Source organism: Betta splendens, chromosome 22 (genome assembly GCF_900634795.4).
Source record: "Betta splendens chromosome 22, fBetSpl5.4, whole genome shotgun sequence".
NCBI lineage: Eukaryota > Metazoa > Chordata > Actinopteri > Anabantiformes > Osphronemidae > Betta > Betta splendens.
The window spans coordinates 10,042,108-10,063,965 of NC_040900.2; the positions used below are offsets into that span (position 1 = coordinate 10,042,108).

At 46.6% G+C, this 21,858-nt stretch overlaps 1 protein-coding gene and 1 long non-coding RNA gene across 2 annotated transcripts; both read left to right on the forward strand.

Moving 5' to 3' along the window:
* Positions 1-13,337: 13,337 nt before the first annotated feature.
* On the forward strand, positions 13,338-15,180 carry LOC129603627 (uncharacterized). The gene is made up of 2 exons (XR_008693705.1): positions 13,338-14,669; positions 14,788-15,180. It is a non-coding gene; the product is annotated as an uncharacterized LOC129603627 (long non-coding RNA).
* Positions 15,181-18,727: 3,547 nt separating this feature from the next.
* LOC114849110 (G-protein coupled receptor 151) lies at positions 18,728-20,579 on the forward strand. The gene has a single exon (XM_029140200.3). The coding sequence runs from the start codon at positions 19,090-19,092 to the stop codon at positions 20,221-20,223; it is 1,134 nt and encodes a 377-aa protein (XP_028996033.1). The 5' UTR covers positions 18,728-19,089; the 3' UTR covers positions 20,224-20,579.
* The last annotated feature ends 1,279 nt before the right edge of the window (positions 20,580-21,858 follow it).

The following is a 21,858-nucleotide window of genomic DNA, read 5'->3' on the forward strand; positions in this document are numbered from 1 at the left end:
TTGGACTGGCCGCGTTGGGGCCTGCAGCGTTGCAGGTATTTCAGACAGCTTATCGTCGTCTGCTGTGCAAGTTTCCTGGATTCTCATGCAGATCATCAATTCACGTACTGCAGCTAGGGCGGTGCATGGGGACAAAAAACAGATCATCCACGCTGTCTTTAATGCCATATCTGTAGATGTAGGCTTTCTGAATACCCCTGACAGCGTCTGTGTAATAAAGAACTTTCCGTTAAATGCAATAAGCAAATCAGAATTGACGTCTTTGTGGACGAGCAGGGCTGAAAAAAAGCATTGGCCACATCGACAAACTAAAAAGACTTTTTGCCATAGGCAGAATCTGAGAAAGAATGGTTAGGGGTGCGGTACCGTAGGCGCGCGTATTGTTGGACCGCCGCATTTACGATTGCAGATCCTGGACAAACCTCCATTATGATGGTCTTGTCCCCTTGTCTTGATTTTCTTCCTGGGACAGTGGGGTCCTCACGGTGAGAGTTGCAAATGGGAAGAGATGACTCCTGCTTTCAAAAAGAGAGTTAAACTCTCTCTTTTAAGGGAAGGTTATATTACATGGTTTTTGTTGGTCAGATGTAGGTCTGTGATGACCACTGGGTCGCACCCTTTTGATTTTAAACCTACATCATACGGTATGTGTGTGTGGCCCACAGGGAAGCAGGGAACTTCTGTAAGGCGGATGAATGGGTCAGCGCGTCCTCCAACAAAAAAGTGGTGGGAATGTTGAGCAAGACGGGGGTACGAGTGCACTGTGCGCTGAGATGAAAGTTGGACTGAAACAGTTTCTTGTAAGCATGCAAGGTAGGTCCAATAATCCACATTTAGGCGGAAGTCGCTTGCCAGTCTCCTCCGTTGACCCCATTCTGTCCACGACAAGGACCAATAGTCCTGCTATCTGGTCTCCGTCATGCTTTTGACAGCGCGGACATGGGATCTGCGGAATAAGCATCAACAAATCTAATTGTTCATTAGTTGAAAGGAAATGCAAGCGCAAAGAGAGAGATTGAGGCAATTGTCAGTGGTGTGCCGTAACAATGATTTTTCAAGTGTCTCATCAGGGGACCAGTGGACACATGTGCTGCACTGTACAAGACAGGTACAGATGCATCTCTAACTGGGATATGTTTGAACGGCAGAAATAAATTGTGTTTGAGTGTCTTGCCATCTATGTTGAGCAGACAGAGGAAACAGTAAGTTTTCGTTTATTGTCTTGGCCAGACTAACCCTATAGTGTACGCCAAAAACCGTCCACTCAGGTGGATTTGGAAAACCATGAAAGGATTGCTATTACTCAATTTGTTGCATCCTTAAATCTACTAAAACCCATGCGTCACCGGTGAACCGTCACAGCAAACGCTAAGGGGAAATTGTTTTTTGAACTCTTCCAAGTGAGGGGCAGATACAATTCGCTCTGTTGTTTTTCCTCTTGCCATCTTCTTCTGCTGGAGGTGTATTGTGAGGAGCAAGGCGTTGCGTGTCTTGTGAGAATCAGACAGACGCGTGCTTTCCCTCTGATGTACGAATGCTTCACGGTGGGTTGTTCGAACACTTCAGGGAGCAAACCCTTTCATCACCAGCTCACACAGATTGACTCTCGTAGGGGTGAACAAATGAGCCCCCCCACTACTTTGGGGGGAGGATGAACTCCTCCCGTGGTGTTGTATGCGCGGGTGGTGAGGGCATGCGAACAAAGGTATCAAACTAATTATTCATGGTAAAAAAAGGTAACAGAAGCTTGGCCAAGATGCGAGGAATCTCAGCGGGGTCTGGGTCTGTACTCCTGGCAGGAAAGCCAGAAGGTTTGGCAAGATGACTTTCCTGATACGGTGATGTTCGGAAGGGGAACGGTAGTGTTCTGGGGAATTGGTGACGATTCTCTGCCTGTTGTCTGTGCGCTCTGGCTGATCTGATCCGGGGATGGGTGCAGATTATGGTGACAGGAGGTCGGGCAAGTGTTGATTGGGAGGCACGCGCGGCACTCCTGGCGGACGTAGAAGGAGGTCCCGGTCGGGATTCACTTCATCGCGCCTCAGCTCTGAAAAAGGTACAAAGCAGACAAGTGGGAGCGCTCTGTTTCTCATGGCTGTGGGTGTGGGGTGTGTGTAATGTGTGTATGGTGGTGTGTGCAAGCTTCCACAGAGTCTTTCTTCGTCGCCACTCCTATACTTAATCCCTTCCAACTTTTGGCATTTCAGCTTTTCCTGCGTTCTCAATTTTAAACAACAGTATGCCTGAGATTTGGATTAATTCAATTTCTCTAAGGTTTTAACGTGCTCGTACAGAGCTGTCACTCCTTTTTCTTCCAATTTCTCTTTAAATCGCGATGTCCTTCACATGGTGATCCCCCTTCTCGAAAAAAAAAAAACCCATTAAATCTTTGGTCCAGTTGGGAAACATGACACGCACTCAGTACCATATTTACGTCTCATTAATTTCGTAGGCTGCTGTCCAGTGGTGGAGACTTAGATTGCCCGAGCTCAACTTCAAGAGTCCAGCGGGTTGCCTGTCTTAGGAATCTTTTTGTGTTCCGGCTAGAACTCCCAATATTTCTTTTGATCTGAAGGAGACCCCTTCTTAACCACCAAGCACTTCTTCTCCATAACCTCCCCTTTCTTCCGACCTCCCCATCTCCCCTAACACACCAATTCCCCCTGTCCAGCACCCCCCTCACCTACCACCTCTCACCGCCCTTCTCTACTCCCTCTCCAACGTAATCCTCCCCCCCTTTCACCCACATTACATCCCCCAACGATCTGAACATAGAAAGGGAAACGCTCAGATCTAGCAACAAGAGTCTTCCAGAAAGTAATACCTCACCGTCAGGCCCTCTAAGACCCGCGATCCCATCGTATCTCGAGAAGAAAAACTATCCTCTGCGTAAGCCACTCCCTCTTTCGAAGCCGTCTTTTCATTGTACCCCAGACCCTATGCTGCGATGCGCTCGATCTGCCACCCCTTGGTCGTTACCCCCCCAGTTACAGACAAAGCTCGGTTCCAAGAGAGGCCAACCTGAGCAGACTGGACCTAATTAAGAATTATATATTCGTTGTTCCTTAATATTAATTTGGAAAGTTTCGCGAAATGAGACGATGTTTTAGAGAATTATTATCATATACCTCTGTTTCCTCTTAAACCAATGATCAGCAACCAAGGAAACCAAGATATACTGGAAAACCAAATTCACCCCCCCCTTGTTTTTGCTTCCAAAAGTCGCCAAAAAACGGAATCTCTGCTACCGAGCCAATGTAGAGGTGGATTTTGGTTTGTTGGATCTCGACAGAGCGCGATTCCAGACGTGTGGGCGCACTTTCCTACTCAGAAAGCTGTTGTAGAGGTTTGGAGGGCTGAGCGAACCCTAGTCGCCACAGGACGCGGTCCAGGACGACTGCCAGCGGCGATAGTTGGACGCCAAGAACTGTGTTGAAAAATCTTTAGAATAAAGGCAGATGAGGAGAGAGATGTGTTGTCAATTTTGTTGCAGTTTATTGGAAAAACAAAGTAAATGAATATAATCCGAGCAAAGCAAGCAAAACGTCCAGCTGCCGGGGAGATAAGAACAAACACACAGCGGGGGTATAATGCTGAGATCAACAATCCTAAAGTGTCTTCGCGTTGTAAACCCCTCTTCCGACTAGGGTGGAACGTTCTGTGCACCCCATCAAATTACTTGCATATACTCTCCCATGTCACCACGTCATGTGTCAAGATGTTACATTCTCACAACCTGCACCACTGGCATCGTAACGGTATCAGGGAACACGGAGCGTTAAGTCTCAACAGAGAGAAAGACACGACTCCCCGCCCCTAGAGTCTACTAGGCAGAGACAACCATGAACAATTAAATGAAAAGTACTTAAAACATATGAATGACAAAACATAAGATAACATAAATCTAACCCAAATGAGAATAGGAGAGAAACCATTTTCATAACAGCAGCAAAACAGATTCATAGAAGTCGATACAGAAACCTGAGCAGGCTTATGTAACACACAAGCAGCAAAAAACAAACTTACACACTGGTGGAGCAAAAACAGATAGGTGCCTCATGCTGATACTGCATGTTAGTGGACAAACACCACTGTCTGTGCACCACCAGCACCTTCATGTAGGCAACAAAGTGACAGCATGAGACCATACACATCCTTTGGAGCATTTCCTGATGGTCTCTTTCATCACATCATCATCATGATCAGGTGGTGGAGACCTGATGCAGAGGTTGGATTGGATCAGATATTTACACACACGCGAGCACACAAAACAAACACCACACACACAACCACACACCACACACCACACACACACACACACACACACACACAACACACACACACACACACACAACTTAACAGATTTATTAGTGACAACAAATGTTTTTTTAGGTTGTTAAAGCATCACTCATCGTTTTGAAAATTAGTGAGTTGATGATGAAATATTTTGCTCTCTAAATAAAAAGTATAAGATTAACATTTGGAAAAAATTGTTTACCTGTTTATTAAACACGTTTTAACATGAGTTAAAGATTCAGGCAACAGTTTAAGGTAGAAGTCTTTGCTGCAGCAAAAAAAACAGCTATGATAAGTTAACTATTACTGATACGCATGTGGGGACAACAACGGTACAAACAGTCTCTTATGGTATGTGCTGTAACCATGACGAGAGAGGAATTCCCCTAGCTACTAATAGGAGAAAGAGCTAGAGAAAGTTCTTTTCCCGACCCAACAGAGGACACGGACACTGAGAGGTAGGACATTTTTACAGCTAAGCTAAAATTGTGGATTTTACTTGTATTTTCTGACCAGTCCAACTAAATTGTGTCAGAAAGAAGTTTACTTACTTGACCTGCGTATTTCTGTCAAGTTTTTTTATAAGAATTTCTAATTAATATCAAACAAATTTTGTTTATGTTAAATGCCCGTTAGCATTAGCATGTTAGTGGACGCTGTAGCTAGACTTAGCAAGCTAGCTGGAAGCTGACGGTAGCATTATTCAGCTGCTAAACACACATCTATTTTGTCCCAACTCACCTCTCAGACCTCCCTTCTCAGGGACAATTCTCTGGTGAACTGACCACGGCCTCAGTTTACAGTATGTGGCAGAATTCAAATGTCCAGACAAAGTCAGACAGTCTACATAGTGACAAAATGTTTTTTTTAGGTTGTTAAAGCATCACTCATCATTTTGAATAATTAGTGAGTTGATGATGTAAATTATTTTTCTCTCCTCATATAAAACGTAAGATTAACAATTTGGAAAAAAATTGTTTACCTGTTTATTAAAACCCGTTTAACATGAGTTAAAGATTCAGGCAACAGTTTACAGTGGGTCCAGAATCTTTGCTGCAGCAAAATAAGCAGCTCTGATGAGTTAAATATTACTGTACAACTGACGTGTACAGAACAGTCTCTGATTGGCCATAAGCTGTAACCATGACGAGATGGAATTCCCCTAGCTACTAATAGGAGAAAGAACTAGAAAGTTCTTTTCCCGACCCAACAGCGGACACTGAGAGGTAGGACATTTTACAGCTAAGCTAAAATTGTGGATTTTACTTGTATTTTCTGATCAGTCCAACTAAATTGTGCTCAGAAAGAGGTTTACTTACTTTACCTGCATGTTTCTGTCAAGTTTTTTTCTAAGAATTTCTAATTAATATCAAACAAATTGTTTTGTTTATGTTAAATGCCCGTTAGCATTAGCGTGTTAGCTGGACGCTGTAGGTAGACTTAGCAAGCTAGCTGGAAGCTGACGGTAGCATTATTCAGCTGCTAAAACACCATCTATTTTGTCCCACTCACCTCTCAGACCTCCCTTCTCAGGGACACATTCTCTGGTGAACTGATCACGGCCTCAGTTTGCAGTATGTGGCAGAATTAAAATGTCCAGACAAAGTCAGACAGTCCACATATAGGAAACACTAGCCAGCAGCAGTTGTAGTAGCAAAAGTAACAGTATTATCACTATTCTACTGCGTGGTTGCGTGAGTTACCTAAAAATGTGCATGATTAGAGGGAAAGCGTCTGTAAGTGATCAAGGCCGTCTAGTTGTGAGCGAGGAAAACAAGATGGCGGCGGCCGCCTTTACTTACACAAGATGACGGCTAAGCCCAGCGCATAGGCGCATATCTTTGTTGTTTGCAAACAAAGTGTTTTAGTATTAAATTTGGACGGAGGGGTTCGGGATAAAACCCAGCTCACAACCCCAAAAGCTCTTAAACACAGAGCAATGATAAACAGAAAGATCACGTCAACAAAGCAGATAACCCGAAGATGTGCGGCGGCATAGTCACGTGACAATAACACAGCGACAGGTTAATTAGACCTTACACGGCTCGTACAGTCAGCGAAATAAAGGCGAATACTGCATTTACTGACCACCTATAAAGTCCTGAACGCCGCGCTCATATTTAAGGAAATCCCTCTCGTCTTACCGAGTTGTTAGTGCTGCTGGCGCGATCATCAGCGTGCCTGCTGTCCGCTCCACGCGCTTGTTTGCGCTGTTTCACGCTGTAGCTCTCGCTGGCCGGTGATCAGCTGAGTCTCTGTCATAGACACGCCTTCCTCCATGTGCGCTGCTTCAGCGACCTGAAGCAGGTTTAACCCATCTGAGCACAGTGTGGTCGGGCTCCCGTCTCATCGAAAGTGGGGCAAACTGCGCCGATGAGCTGGACTGCTGTCATGTGTTATATTAGTTTTACTCTAATCAGCAATTTTAATGTGTTTGCTTCAGTCAACACTTTTTTTTGCTACTGCACTAAATGAACAGTTATGGCTTCATAATCTGAAAAGTGTAAAGGTTCAGCAGCAGGTTATTTTAAATACTAATTGTATATGATTTATTATTACTTGATTTAGTCAATTGAATTTGGATTTACTGCATGTAACATTTACTGCCTGGTGTGTGATTAAGTTTATAAATTAAAAGCGTCACTACTGACTTTGTCCCAACTTAAGTCCTGACTCTGAACATTAGCTATAGAGTTCTGCTGCTCACAAATAACATTTATTTAACCAATATTATTACTGCAGCATGATTTAAACATAAGTATGTGTACACACAACAACATCTTTGAGTTTATAACATGTTTTCATAACTACATAAACTATTGAAGCTGAGTTGAACCTGACTCTTACTGACTCTTACTTTTTTAGGTTTTTAAAGGTGTGTAAAACTTTCTGAGCACTAGTCAGCATTCAGCCTTTAACTGTGTAAATGTGAAGCTTCATTCTGTAACTGCTATTTTAGTCAAATAAACCTTGAATGTTATGTGTCATTACAGATTACAAACCACAAAGCGAAAGAATATACAGAGGATTGACAGAGATTGAAGGCTGAGGAGGAGGTGAAGAGAAGAGAAGAGAAGGTAAAGGCTGAGGAGGAGGCTGAAGAGAAGGTGAAGGCTAAGGAGGAGGTGGAGGAGAAGGTGAAGGCTGAGGAGGAGGCTGAAGAGAAGGTGAAGGCTGAGGAGGAGGCTGAAGAGAAGGTGAAGGCTGAGAAGGAGGCGGTGATGAAGAAGGCGAAGGTGGAGGAGGAGAAGCTGGAGGAGTTGGAGACGGAGCTGATTGCGGTGTTGGAGGCGGCGCTAGAGGCGGTGGCGAAGCTGGAGGCGAAGCTGGAGGCGAAGCTGCAGGCGTCAGCGGAGGAGGTGGCGGAGGAGGAGGAGGCGGTGGCAAAGGAGGAGGCGGCGGAGGAGATGGAGGAAGTGCCGGAGGAGGAGGTGAACAGGGCGGCAGCGGTGGCGAAGCTGGAGGCGGCGGTGGAGGAGCTGGAGGCGGAGCTGAAGGCGAAGCTGGAGGCGAAGCTGCAGGTGGCGGTGGCGGAGGAGGAGGTGGTGGAGGAGGCGGCGGCGGAGGAGGAGGAGGAGGAGCCAGTGGTGGAGATGGAGGAGGCAGCAGCGGAGGAGGCAGGGTCAGAGAAGCCAGCAGAGGAGAAGCTGGGCAAGGCGAAGGTGGCAGAGGAGGTGGAGGCGGCAGACGAGGGGAAGGAGGCGGCGGCGGAGAAGGAGGCAGAACCGGAGGAGAAGGTGAACAAGGCAGCGGCGGAGGAGGAGGCAGCAGTGGAGGAGGAGCCGGACAAGGCTCCGGTGGAGGAACTGGAGGAGGCGACGGAGGCGGCAGAGGAGGAGGTGACGGAGGAGAGGATGAGACATAAACTGAAGGACCAGGTAAGGTTAAGGAAGTGGAGAGAAATGGAATGGATGAAGAGATATAGGGAGGTAGAAGAACAATGGAAGGAGGAAGATAGACAAATGAAGGAGAGTAACGAGAAGGAGATTAGAGAATTGAAACAACGTAAAAAGGAATGGATACGGATGGGAGAGGAGGAACAAAGACTACAGAAGAAAATTGAAAAGACAAAAAAGAAAGAAGAACAGAAAAGAGAAAAGGAGGAGATAAAGTTGATGAAGTTAAGAGAAAATGAATGGAGGGAGAATAATAAGAAAAAATTAAAAGAATGGAAGGAAAGAGAGAAAATATTGAATGTGAGTAACGAGGAGGAGATCAAGGAAATAAAGAACCTAAGAAAACAATGGATACAGATGATGAAGGAGGATGAAAAACTACGGAAGGAGATTGAAAAAGAAAGAAAGAAAGAAAAAAAGACAAGAGAGAAGGAGGAGGTGAGGTTGGCAAAGTTAAGAGAGAAGGAGTGGAGGGAGAATAGGAAGAAAAAGAAGAAGAATGGAATGAGAGAGAGAAACAATTGAAGGAGAGTAACAAGGAGCTGCGTAAGATATCTACAGAACTAAGAAAACTCAGCATGCAGGATATAAAGGAGTTGAAAGAACTACTGATAAAGAAGGAGAAGAGAAACGAGAAAGCACTAAGACGAGAGATAAGGAGGAGGTGGGGTTGAAGTTAAGAAAAATGAAGAAGAAAATCCACCTGAAGAAAGTCGAAAAGACCAAAAAAGAAGAATAGAAAAGACAGAAAGTGGCAAAGTAAAAGGAGGAGGACAAGGAGGAAGAAAAAGGAGGAGGAGAAATAAATTGGAGGAGGAGGAGGAGGAGGAGAAATAAAGGTAAGAGGGAGGAGGAGGGGAAACAAAGGGAGGAGGAGGAGGAGGAGGCGGCACAGTAAAAGTAGAAGGTCCCAGAAGAGAGGTAGAAGGTAGAAGGAGGAGACGAGGAGCAGCCTGACAGCCTGGGCCACTCAATGTACTGTAGATGTGTGTGGCAGCTGCCTGACAACCACGTTACAAGCACCTGTTAACACCCACAACCACCACGGGTGACGTGGTGTGAGGTGGGTGAAGGGGGAGGAGGGGAGAGGGGTCTGTGTTGGGGGCGGAGCCAAAACCAGTCTCTAGCTGCTGGTGGTGAGGCGTAAACACGGCAGGCTGGTTCGCCGATGACGGGTCAGACCCGGAGGCACAGTCACGACTGTTTGACGCCAGAAACAAGCTGCTCTGGACTCGAGCTGACGTGTCCTTGGGAAAGACACTGAAAGTGTGTGAATGTGTGTGTTTGTCAAAGCTCTGTATGAGCCACACTGACCTCACTGTCACCACAAGCTGAGGCCCCTCTCACCAGACACCTCCAAAACGTTACCGCGGCACCACCACCTCTGGGTGGTGATGTCAAGGTGACGTCAGTGGTGTCTGTGTTGGAGGAGGAGCCAACAACAGCCTCTGAGCTGCTGGTGGTGCAAACATGGAAGGCTGGTTCGCCTATGACGGGTAAGATCCCACCTACAAACCCGGGACGACCTAAGGCAGGCACAGTCACGATTGTTTGAGGTCAGAGCTGCTGAGCAGCTGAGCTGAAGAAAGCTGAGCTGGGACTACAGCCGCTGGTTCCATACCCGGCTTGACTTAAAGTTGTCCCCAGCGTATGAATGTGTGTAAAGCTCCATATGAGTCCACTCAGTGACCACCACTACTGGTTTGGAAGGCTGGTTCGCCTGTGACGGGTAAGATCCCACCTAAAACCCAGAGGCACAGTCACGATAACCTGAGGCTGGTACCTGCCCCCCCCAGCCTGCACCCGCCCACCCCCCCATTAGAGTGCATGTGTGTGTGTGTGTGTGTGTGTGGTAGTGTTGGGTGTCATCAGGTGGTTGCCAACGTGTTGTCAGGTGTCTGCCACACGCATTTATACTGGAAACCTTTAACTACAATAAGGCTGCTCCTGAACTGAGCTAAGAAATTTTCAATTTAATTCAACTTTGTTTACAAAGAGCCGATACATAATAGAGTGATCTCAAGGCCCTTTACAAGGGCCCACACATTGATGACATTTTTCACTGCTGCCTCACAGCAAAGATGCGGGTTCGATTCCCGCGTGGCCCAGGTGCTTTTCTCTGAGGAGTTTGCATGTTCTCCTCATATCACTGTGTTTCCTCCCACAGTCCAAAGACATGCAGTCATTTCACTGGCTCTAGTGATAGTTAGTTCCTCTCTGTGTACGTGGTTCTGTGATGGATGGAGAGCGGTCCAGCGTAAACGCTGCCTCTCACCCAGATACACACATAGAAAGATATTATTAACTCACACAATCCAGCAGAACCACAGTCTGAGGACAAATGACAGCTGGGATCGGCTCCAGCAGCTGTGCCCCAACATCCCCCCCTCCCCCATTGTGAGCTCCTCCTCCTCCCTCCACATTTACAGCCCTCACCTTAGCACCACATTTACCTCCAGTCATCGGCTCACCGGGTCGTCACCTGTGTTGTTCGAGTCATGGGAGTCACGGTCTGAACATAAAGGTGTCAGGTTCCTGGGATGAGTTGTACAGACTGTACATGAGTGGAGGCCAGTGGTGTCTTAGACCTCTCTGTTTGGTACGTCTGCGTGGTTTGGTCTAGAAGCTTGTTGCTAGAGGTTGATGGCGAGCTGGGCTCGCGTGTTGGCAGCATAAATAATGTAGTTACAGCAGGTTATCAAGCTACGTCAGGTCGTCATACATGATGTACGAAGTTCGTACTGAAAAATGATGATTTGGCAAATGTCAATCATCATGTTTGTATTTTTTACGTTTAATCAATTAGTCTTTTATTATGAGGATGTATTATGTTTATATTAGTAGTTTATATCAGTATATCAGTAGTTTATGTTTATATCAGTAGTTTATGTCAGTAGTTTGTGTTTATATTTGATAGGTTGTGTTTTATCAGAAGGTTGTATTTTATTGTACAGTAGTAATAAAATACAACCTTTTCGTTGAGTTACCAAACAGAGCGGTCAAAGACAGACTTCAAATTCTAAATTCATATCTAAATTTGACCTGACATAGGTATTTATTGACTTATTCACCTTCCATTTTCCAAATTAACACCTACATCTGGATGTGGTGCACAACTTAGAAGATAGCACCTTTGTTTTGACCCACACACGTATCAACTATAGTTGCCATACATTAGCCAGATTAAAGTCATTAACACATTAACACATACAGTATGTAGTTGAAATATGTATTTGCAATAACTGCATTAAGCCTGTGACCCACTGGCATCACCAGACTTAACTTTATCTGCTTGTGATGCTTTTCCAGGCTTTGACCGTAACTTCTTGCAGTTTCTTTATTTTACTCCCTTTAGCCTTTATGGCTTTAGAACAACATCAGTCACATCTTAATTAACTTACTTTATACTTTAATGTCCCCAAGAGTAAATCTTATGCACAAACACTTGTTTGTTGGACTTTCACGACCTGTAGTTCTGACACAACGTGGTATCTTCTAAGTTCTGCATCAGATTCAGATGTAAATATCTGGAGATATGATAAAAAGACATGACCTGGTAATTGTGATTGGGCTTAATTAATGAATTAAGTGAATTGGAAGAATCAGCTTCACTATTTCGGTCTGCCTGCCACCCACAGTGCAGTTCTGACATTCTGCCTGGGCAACAGAACACCTGTTCACACCTGACTCAAAATTTTAAAAAAGCTAAATATCACCATGAAGCACCAGGAAACTCCAGCCGGAGGTCGAAGGTCGACCTCTGGGTTGTGTCCGTGGGCACAACCACACTCGTATGGACACTCCTGTGAAAAGAGGGTCTGAGCTGTTATAGGTCAGTAGGTTATCGCCACCTGGTGGTCGTTGAGTCCACTGGCAGAGGAGGAAGCCGGACCAACTCAGTGGGCCTGTGGGTCTGTTGAGAACGTCTGACTGATCTCAGTCCTCATTTTTTAAAGTCTGTGCCAGGGTTTTGTTGGGGTTGAGAAAAGGTCGGCCGATAGTGGAACCTCAGATTCACGAGGAACAATTTGTTTTTGGTTTGTTTTTGCAGTGTGTGAGGTGTGAGTGTGAGAATGAATGCTTTTGCAGTGTGTGAGAATGAGCGCCTTCCAATCTGAGGCCATCGTCTCCACAGGAAAAGGGTGGCTGTTTGTTGTTAGGGGAGCGCTCCTGCTCCATGTGGACGGGTTAAGCATCTTTTGGTCTTGTTCACGAGTGAGAGAATGAGCGCAACACCGACTGTTGTGGTGGAGAGAGAGCTGATGCTCTTGATTCACTGGTGGATCCACGCCCCTTCTCTCACCCAAGGTCATTCCCTTTGACTTATGACCAGACGAACAGGCCGCAACTCGTCCACACGGAGAGGAGCGTTGGGCTTAGGCTTAGAGTAAGGGTTCTCTGACAGCCTGGCATCACTTTTAGATGCCTCCTGGATCCCTTCCAGGTCAGGTGATCCAGACCAGACCCGCGGGAAGAGGCCCTGGGGACGACCCAGGACAGGACAGACTATGTCTGGACTGCTCCTGGGAGCGCCCTGGGATCCCCCCCGGTGAGCTGGAGGTGGCCAGCGAGTGGGACTGGGGTTAGGGCCATGGTGACCAATTGGAAAACTCGAACAACACAAGTGACGGCCAAGTGAGCGACGACTCAACAGAGGCTAAATGTAGGGGCGAGGTGGGGGCTGGTGCTGCTCCTCCTCCTCCTCCTCCTCCTTCTCGTCCTTCACTAGAAACTTAAAAAAATTTATTGAGAACCATCTCTCTTAATATATTAAGAATATGTTATTAATAGAGTCAAGCAGCTGCAACCCGTACAAGGGGAAAGCAGTTGAAGATGAGGGCGCCCCTTCCTCCCTTCAGTCAATAGTATAATAGTTGTAGAAGATGGCTGGATGGATGGATAGTCAACCTCCCTCCTTCTAGTCAACCTCCCTCCTTCTAGTCAATGTCCCTCCTTCTAGTCAACCTCCCTCCTTCTAGTCAATGTCCCTCCTTCTAGTCAACCTCCCTCCTTCTAGTCAATGTCCCTCCTTCTAGTCAATGTCCCTCCTTCCAGTCAACCTCCCTGCCGCCCTCGGCCTGCAGGGATAGGCTCCAGCCCATCCTGCGACCCCGCATGGGATTAATTGGTAGTCCCTCCTTCTATAGCCAAGCTCCTTCCCTCTAGATGCCTGATGGTCAAGCTTCCTCCCTACTTGTAGTCAAGCTCCCTCCCTCCTTTTAGTCAAGCTCCATGCCTCGCTTTCTCTCCAACCCCCCTCTTTCTAGTCCAGCTCTCTTCCTCCCACCCTCTGACCCTCCAAGCTCCCTTCCTCCCTCTAGTCAACTCTTATTCTCTCCCTCTCTTGCTTAAAGTTCCCTCTTCTCTCTTGTCGAGCTTCCCTCCCTCTAGTCAAACACTTCCATGTCAAACACTTTTCAAGCCTCCCTTTCTCCCTCCAAGCACCCTCCCTCCCTCTAGTCAAGCTTCTTGTTGTTCAAGCTGCCTCCCTTTCTCCCTCCCTTTAGTCAAGCTCCCTGCCTCGCACTCTCTCCAACCTTCCTCCTTTTAGTCAAGCTCGCTTATTCCCTCCCTCTGAGACTCCAAGCTCCCTCCCTCTAGTCAACTGTTATTGTGTCCCTCTCTTGCTCAAAGTTCCCTCATCCCTCTAGTCAACTTTTTTTCCTCCCTCCCTCTCTCCGTCCAAGCTCTCTCCCTGCCTCTACTCTATATGTTCAAGCTTACTCCCTCTCAACCTCTAAGCTCCATTCCTCCCTTTAGTCAAGCACTTTTACTCCCCTTCTCTTACCTTTCATGCTCCCTCCATCTCTCCCTCTCTCCAGCGTCCCTCATTCTAGTCAAGCTCTCTTTTTCTGTCTGTCTCACCCTCCAAACTCCCTCCCTCTAGTCAAGCTGTCTTAAGCCCCCCTCCAAGCTCCCTTTATTCCACCCTCTCTCCAACCTCTCTCTTTCTAGTCACGCTCTCTTCGTCCCTCCCTCTCTCTAGTTAAGCGCTCTTCCTTCCTCCCTCCCTTCCTCTCTCCAAACCTTCTTTTTTTTAGTCAAGCTCTTTTTTCTCTCCTTACCCACCCCCAAATCCTATCTTCATCTTCCTTAGCCACTCTTACCCTCTCCCTAAGCCCCTCCATCTCCCTCCTTATATCTCTCCAAGCTCCATCCCTTCCCTGTCTCTCCAAGCTCCCTCTCTCCCTTCTTCTCTCTCTCCAAACTTTATCTCTTTCTACTGTTCTCTCCAAGCTCCCTCCCTTTCCTTTTCCCTTTCTCTCTCTCTCTCTCTCTCTTTGTTTTTGCTTTCCTTAGGGACATTCAGCGTCACTGGACGAGCAACACCAGAGCTGAAGGTCAGAATCCTGATAACACATGCAGCTGTAGAGGCTGGAGAACTTCGCCCAGGGTTTCCTTGATGACAGAGACCAAATGTTGACCATAGGACCTAGACAGAGATGTCATCACATGTGCTTCCGGAGGTTCAGTGCAGTAAGTCATCAATTACCTTAGTAATCGTAGTGACATAAAGTGGTGATAAGTTTAAACTGACTGTAGATGTAATGACGTATGTTAACAATACATCTGTTGATGTTTCTTCTTCTTGCAGCCTGCACCTCTCCGATCCCTGCAGCGCCGACGCAGAGGAGCCTCCGGATCCCAACCACGTAGAGGAAGTGATCACTGCATCCTCTGTGCTGCTGGGCTTGGAAGCTCTTCAACTCACTGTTGGTCTCCCTCTGAGCAGAAGACGGTCAAGACGAGACATCAACAATAAGTTTCATAGATGATGTACAAACATCTGTTATAAGCTTCAATAAATCAATTCAATGTTAAACATATACTTTTCTATGTTTTGCTTTATGTTTAAGTTCTACTGTGTGATTGTAACTATGTTGGTTCATTTGTCCATATCAACTTCTTCCTTACTTCACTACTGTCATATCACAAGTCTGTATTATCCATTTCCTGTTTTATTTAGGTAATTACACCATGTCACCATTGCAATATGACACCAAAGTAATGTGAATGCAGAGGTGCACGGTCACTGTGCTTTAGATATGTTAATGCTAAGACAGAAGTCGTTAATTGTACTGAGCCCAATGTGTATTTTTTCTGTATAGCAGCATATGATCCTTCATGAAGGGAACATCTAAGACTCCAATAAAACGTGAACACTGGTTACTTTTATTGCCGTTTCCCCATTAAAAGTGAAACAATGACAGGAAACCAGTGCTTACATGCAAATCAAGTAATGTATTGATGCTGTCCTTTCCTGAATGTATTGACTGAAATCAATTAAAAAAAAACAATTTTCACTTGCTTTTTATATTTGACCTTGTGACCAGAGTAATGTCCACTTATAGAAAGGCTGTTCATGGGTCATCCCCCAAATGAGCCACTGTGCCTCAACCTCTTGATATGAGCAAAAAACGGAATTGAATCAAAGCACTATGTTAAAAAGAAATAAACCAGCTGAAAAAGTTTCTTCAAAACCAGACATAAAATTTAATTTAATGTAGATGCTTCACTGCACAAAAAGCCAGACAGAGGTTGAAAGCAAACATCACGGAATACCACCATCCATATTAACACTGTGCAGTTTTATTTATTAATATTAAAAGTCACACCTACTTTCGTCCACTATAAAATCTCCATCAAGCGTTTGAGGCTCTTATTTTAACAGACACACAATCATTTGCTGCCACCGTGCAGCCGTGAAGGTGCCGGTCGACTTCCTGCAGTACAGTAATGAGAGTGAGTTTTGTCCATGCTCGTATATTTGTAGACGTTGACTGTGCCCGCCTCTGTCACAAGGTGGCGCTCTTCCACCACTATCCCTGCAGGTCAACGTGCGTCTGTAAATCACTCCAGCTCCCAGTTCATTCACAGTATGATATACTATAATACTGCTACTATTTTTAATTACCCTATGAGTGAATATACTCCAGGCTTCCACCCTTTGTTTGTGTTGAATATTTAAAGGAAAAGCCACATAAGTGTGAGCAGTGCAACAGCAGGGCGGCCCGGCAGGCAGCAGCACAGAGCCAACACCGCCCTGCATGAGAAGAAGACTTACAGCACAAAGCCTTAAAAAGCAGATGATCTCAATAATATTCAGTAAACCCACAGTCGGTACAGCGTCTGCTAATGGCGTGGCTTTTTATGTATTTATGAATAAAGAAGAAAAGACAGGCCTCCGTCTCCATCCTCACCCCCTCCCACACGCGCTATAAAAAACGCTTGGCATTAATTATTTGCTGTTTTGCAGGTGGGAGTCTGCCCTTTGGATGACGGGAGTCATTCGTGTCTGTGCATGAAGCCTGAATCCGATGAACGACACAGTGTGCCGGCCACAAAGCTAGCGCACGCATATGGGGGCCGTTACAAAGGTCAGAGGTGAACTTCAGCCGCTGTCCGAAGCAAGTCGAGCAAATTTCATCCACAGGTTGTCATGGCGACCATCGGTCACCTATAGCGGCAACTTGATGCCGGCGGCCCTTACGCTCATTGTCATTCTCTGTCATTATTGATGGGCTGGAAAGTTGAAAGGAAACAGTTCTCATGTAAAGCAGGGTCACCAACAACACGTTGCTAATCGCTGGTCCACTTCTGAGCCGTAACATCAGTACGGACGGCGTTTGAACGGCTGCTGTTACCTTGGAGAGGCTCCTTTACCTTTGATCCACCTGATGACGCTAAAGACAAAAATCTGCATTTGCTTTCTTTGATACTGTAAGAGCTTTTTCTGCATCAAAGGATTTGGGACATTAATGTCTCGTGGCAAGGTCTGCTTTTCAGGCCAGACGTCCCCGTGGCCAAAAACACACTTCACCTTTGTTTCTCTACTGGAAAAACCTCCAGAGGAAACATTAGTGAGTTCAACTAGGCGCTGGCTTTTGGTTTTTGTTCACAGACTCCCACTTTTCTTTGCTGGTTCTTCTCTGGCTCTCTGAAGACCTTGGGGGTATGTGAAGAATCCAAGCCTCACACAATACGGATTGAGTCTAAGACGGCTGTTGCTTCCATGAAAAACGCACGTTCATGATTGTCTAGGATGAGACTGCAATAATGTTTCCTCATTTTCTCTAACAGCATGTTACGGCACCTTTCAAAAGATAATAATGATTGACCTTAAAATGACGACAGCTTCTTCAACCAGCGTTTCGCTGTTCGCACAGATGAATGGAGATAATTTCATGTACTTTGTTTCTCTTTCCCCCTGGACAGATCATCAGATTAGTGGAAGGACATATAATGCATATATGATTTATTAATAGGGTTTTGAGGCATATATGAGCTACTGATGCCTAATCTTTACTTGGGCTTTTCAGAGGATGCATGCTGGCGAACCCTGGACTGTTTTCAGCTAACTATCAATAATTGTCAGCTGTTTACAAATGAAAATTGCTACAACTCCAAGCGAATCTGATTTGAATCAGATAAAACCCATGTGGGCTGGACCCTACTTATACTCATCACCTTCTGGACCCCATCATTTACGGCTGATCACCGCTCGCTTGCTCTGCTAAGTTTTTTCTCCAAATGCCACCGGAGCCCTTTTCCCCTCTGCAATCACAAGGATGTAGCAGCTCCTTCATTACTGCACAGTCTGCAGCGCCAGAGTTGTTTAACAGCCTCTCTGCCGTCTGTATCTCACACGACTTCATGAGGCCTCACATCTTCCTAACCCCATACTGTGATGCTGACTCCGGTCTCCTAGCAACCGGCTCTCTTAGAGGAGGTGACAGCATTTGAGTGGGCACCCTCACCTCTCCACATATGAGCCCCCCAGCGCCACCTCACCCACCCTCAGCCCCCCAACCTCCCTCCTTCCCTCCCTCCCTCCCCGCCGCCATCCGGATGCTCTTCAAGTCGGGCAAACACACCTCGCTCAGTGGATGCTTCACTGAAGCCTCACAACCACTGTGTGAGGCTGGTAATGAGGCTGACCTGCCATTTTGTTCAACTTGATTAGGGTCTATCATGACGTTAATAGATTTACTCTCCACCAGTCCGCATTTAAAAACCTTTATCATTGTAAAAACATGTTGGTCAAACAGCATTTCTGTTCTGTTTCTGGAAATGAGGAGATCATCAACGTAGCTCATCTGTTAATGTAGCCTTAAATGAAATGAAATCATCAAATATATAAACTGAAATGGTTCTTTAGTAGCTGCTGATACACAGTTGCTTGAGTGAAATTGTTTGGTCCAGCACCTGAAACAACCCTAAGTGACAAAATGCAACAGTCAGAGTCAATCAGAAATATTTATTATATTTGTATAATACTTTTAAAATACTTTTAGACCTTCAATGTGGACAGAATGAAGGGACGGGCATCAGATGGTTGAGTTTGGACTGCTGGACTTGCTTTGTAACTTTGCCTTCTAGCTATTACAGTTTATTTCAGCATGATGTGATTATTATTTAAAGCCTCCATATGGCTGCACCATATGGTGACAATAAGAGTCTCGGCTCTTTCCTACTGAACTTGGGCATTATTTTAAAAAAGTGGCTGAAACAGTTCCGGAGACCTCGGGTATGTGACCTGCACCTCTGACACGTCACGCGGGTCATAATGGCTCTGAGCCTTTGAATGCAAATCGCATCACGCTGCGCTCACATTTGGGCTGGAGCCTGGAGCAACGCTGGTGAAATGACGTGAGTGGTTGACGATGCTAAATGGCTGCACTTGAAATACCTGCGAGGCGGTTCACCCACTTGCTGATGCGACCACGAGCCCATTAGCAGCGTTTCAGCACCGTGGCGCGCAGAACAGCTCCTGCGCCTCTGACGCTAAACGTGCGGAGAAAAGTGGAACCAGAAAACAAGAAAGACGCAGTTTGGTGCGTTTTCTGCTCCTTCACCCACTTTCAGGACTTTTACTCATAAATTCAAGGGGCGAGAGATGGATATTGATCGACCAGCAAATGTCTCCTTTCTTGATTTCGTTGGAGGAGTTCAACTTCTCCAAAGCGAGGAGACCAGAACAGCCATGCCTATAGTTCTGATTGGGATCTGCGTGTCCGGAGCAGTCGGGAACCTGCTCGTTTTACTCATTTTCATCCGCGACTTTAGGAACGGAAAGGGCTCCGAGGTGAAGGCGCTGCTCGCCTCTCTGGCCTCCACGGACATGGTGATACTGTTGCTGTGCGCGCCCGTGCGCGCGGTCACCTACTACAAGCAGACCTGGACCCTGGGAAGCTTTGTTTGCAGCACCACCGACTGGTTCCAGCATTCGTGCATCGTCGCAAAAACTTTGATCCTGGCAGTGACCACCAGGGCGAAACACACGCTGGTTCCCAGCGCCGCCACGGGTCCCCTCCACAGCCCGACGTGGATCCACGGAGCCCTGGCGTTTGTCTGGATCGTGTCCATGATGTTCCCCCTCCCGCAGCTGCTCTTCGCCACCACGGTGCAGCGCAGCGGCGACGCCGTCTGCGTGTCTGAAATGCCGGTGTGCGCGTCTGACTTCATGAGCCTGTTCTACAAGATATATCCCACGGCGACCTTTGTGGTGCCGATCATCCTCACCCTCGCCTACTACACCAGGACGCTGCACGCCGCCGTGAACCACGCGCCGTGCCCGCAGCACCAGAGCAAAGTCACCCTGGTCCTGATGTGTCTCAGCGGCGCCCACGCGCTGATGCTGCTGCCAGAGTGGGGCACCTTCACCTGGATCAGACTCGGGTTCAACAGACCTCCCGTGGGTCTGCTGATTTTTGCGCAGGTGCTCCTTTACGCGTGCAGCTCGCTCTCCCCGGTCATCCTGATGACCATGTACGACGACGTGCGCGAGGGGCTGATAAACATCTGGTTCATCGCCACCTGCAGACGCTCGAAGCGCCTCCCCGGCAAGACAATACCCACCACGGAGGGCAACGGAGCGGAGGTGGGCGCCAACGCGGTGTCCAACGCGGTCTCCCAGGACAAGGACAAGAGCATCCCAGATGTGGAGCACTTCTGGACGGGGCGCAGGAACACGCAGGTCGACGACAACCAGGATCCGATTCCGTGGGAGCGAGAGGAGAAAATGTTGTAGTATGAGAAGTGAACGTCTTTATCTTTTAGCAGATCTCAGCTCGTGCTCAGCTGGTTTCTAGTTCGTTGCTCCACAGTGCAGACCCTCGCTGAAAGGCGGTAGCGGCCAGTTCGATGTCGTCAGATTGGTTAGATGTAATATAATATTGTACACTATCGTATTTTGATGTTTTAATTGACTCTTTGAATATTGTTCTTGCCTGCAGTATTTCTGTACTGTCAAGTCAACCTTCATTAGGGAAGGACTGTATAAAGAAGTCACTGTAAATATTAGAAAGGTCAAGCGTTAAAGGGTTTGTTGTGATTGTGAACTAGTGATGTATAATATGGATATTAAAATGTTCTCAAATAAAGACAGCACAACGCTCCGTTTGTATGAAACACCCAGCTCCCCTTAATAACGGATAAACATCAAATCTCTCTTTTTATGAGGTTTTATGAGATGGCATTTATTGAATTATCAGAGGTCATTTCTCTGTATTAAATTCACATCTAATCCGTCTGCATCTCAGTGCAAGCGCTGGGTTGATGGTTCCCATCCCATAATAATCAGCCTGCCCACTGACATTCCACCACAATTTTCACCAATTCCAATGTAAATGTCAATAAAATCAAATGCTTCTGCCACGGACCCCGCCGTTGCCATGACGACGTCAGAGGATGCTGGTCAGGCAGCATTCTGTCAGGGCTAAATGGGACCTGCGCATTAAAACCAGCTTCGGTCCAGGTACAACCTCAGCAGGTCGCTCACCTGCGTTAACAGTCTAACCTTTCAGCAGTTCGGAGAGTCGACCTGCTCCTGCCCGTCGCTGTGTTTACTGGTGAAGCGGCGGCTGCCCGTGGCTCCGACGCCCCGGCAGATTTGACATTTTAGCCGCCTGAGTGAAAAGAAAGGTTACATGTTAAAGAGGGAGAGGGGGGAAAACAAGCCTGCAAAGCCCTTCAGGATGGTTGTGCTCCTGCACATCATTTATTCATTGACAATGAGCCGTGTCTCCAAAGGTCTGAGCTGGGGTCACCTGGGTTTCCTCTGCATTTTAAGAGCCGTGTGTATGGAACAGCTGTAATTCCTGAACAGATGTGATGTGATGTTGTATTTAAAGCTTCATTTCAGTGCGTTGTCAACGTACGAACCTTACTGTGAGTTGAGATCATAAATTGACTGAGGATTTGATGAATCAAACGGTGTTTTGTAATGTAGCTAAACGCTACGACAGGTGGTTGTAGCATTAGAGCCATGTCTCCTCATCATGACCTTAATATCTGAAATCCCGGTGACTGCTCGGCTCTGGCCGCGGGGCTGACAACCGTCATAAAAAACAAACACGGTTTAAAAGCACCGGTGCAGCTCAAATAAACAATTCATAAAGATTAAAATGTGTACACACAAAGCACTCAAACATGACCCTGATCACACCCTGCAGACCACAGCGCACACAAACACTCCAACAGGATAAAGCCTAATAAAAGGCCCCGGGAGAAAAGTTTCAGCCTGCTTTTAGAAATAGGTTAGTGGGAGCATCTTGGGTTGCCTCAGACGAGTCCAGCAACTCAGAGGGTAAAAGCAGCTCCGCCAGCTTTTGATTTAATCCTTGGAAACAATAACAAAAACCCACAGACCAAATCAGGGAGGAGC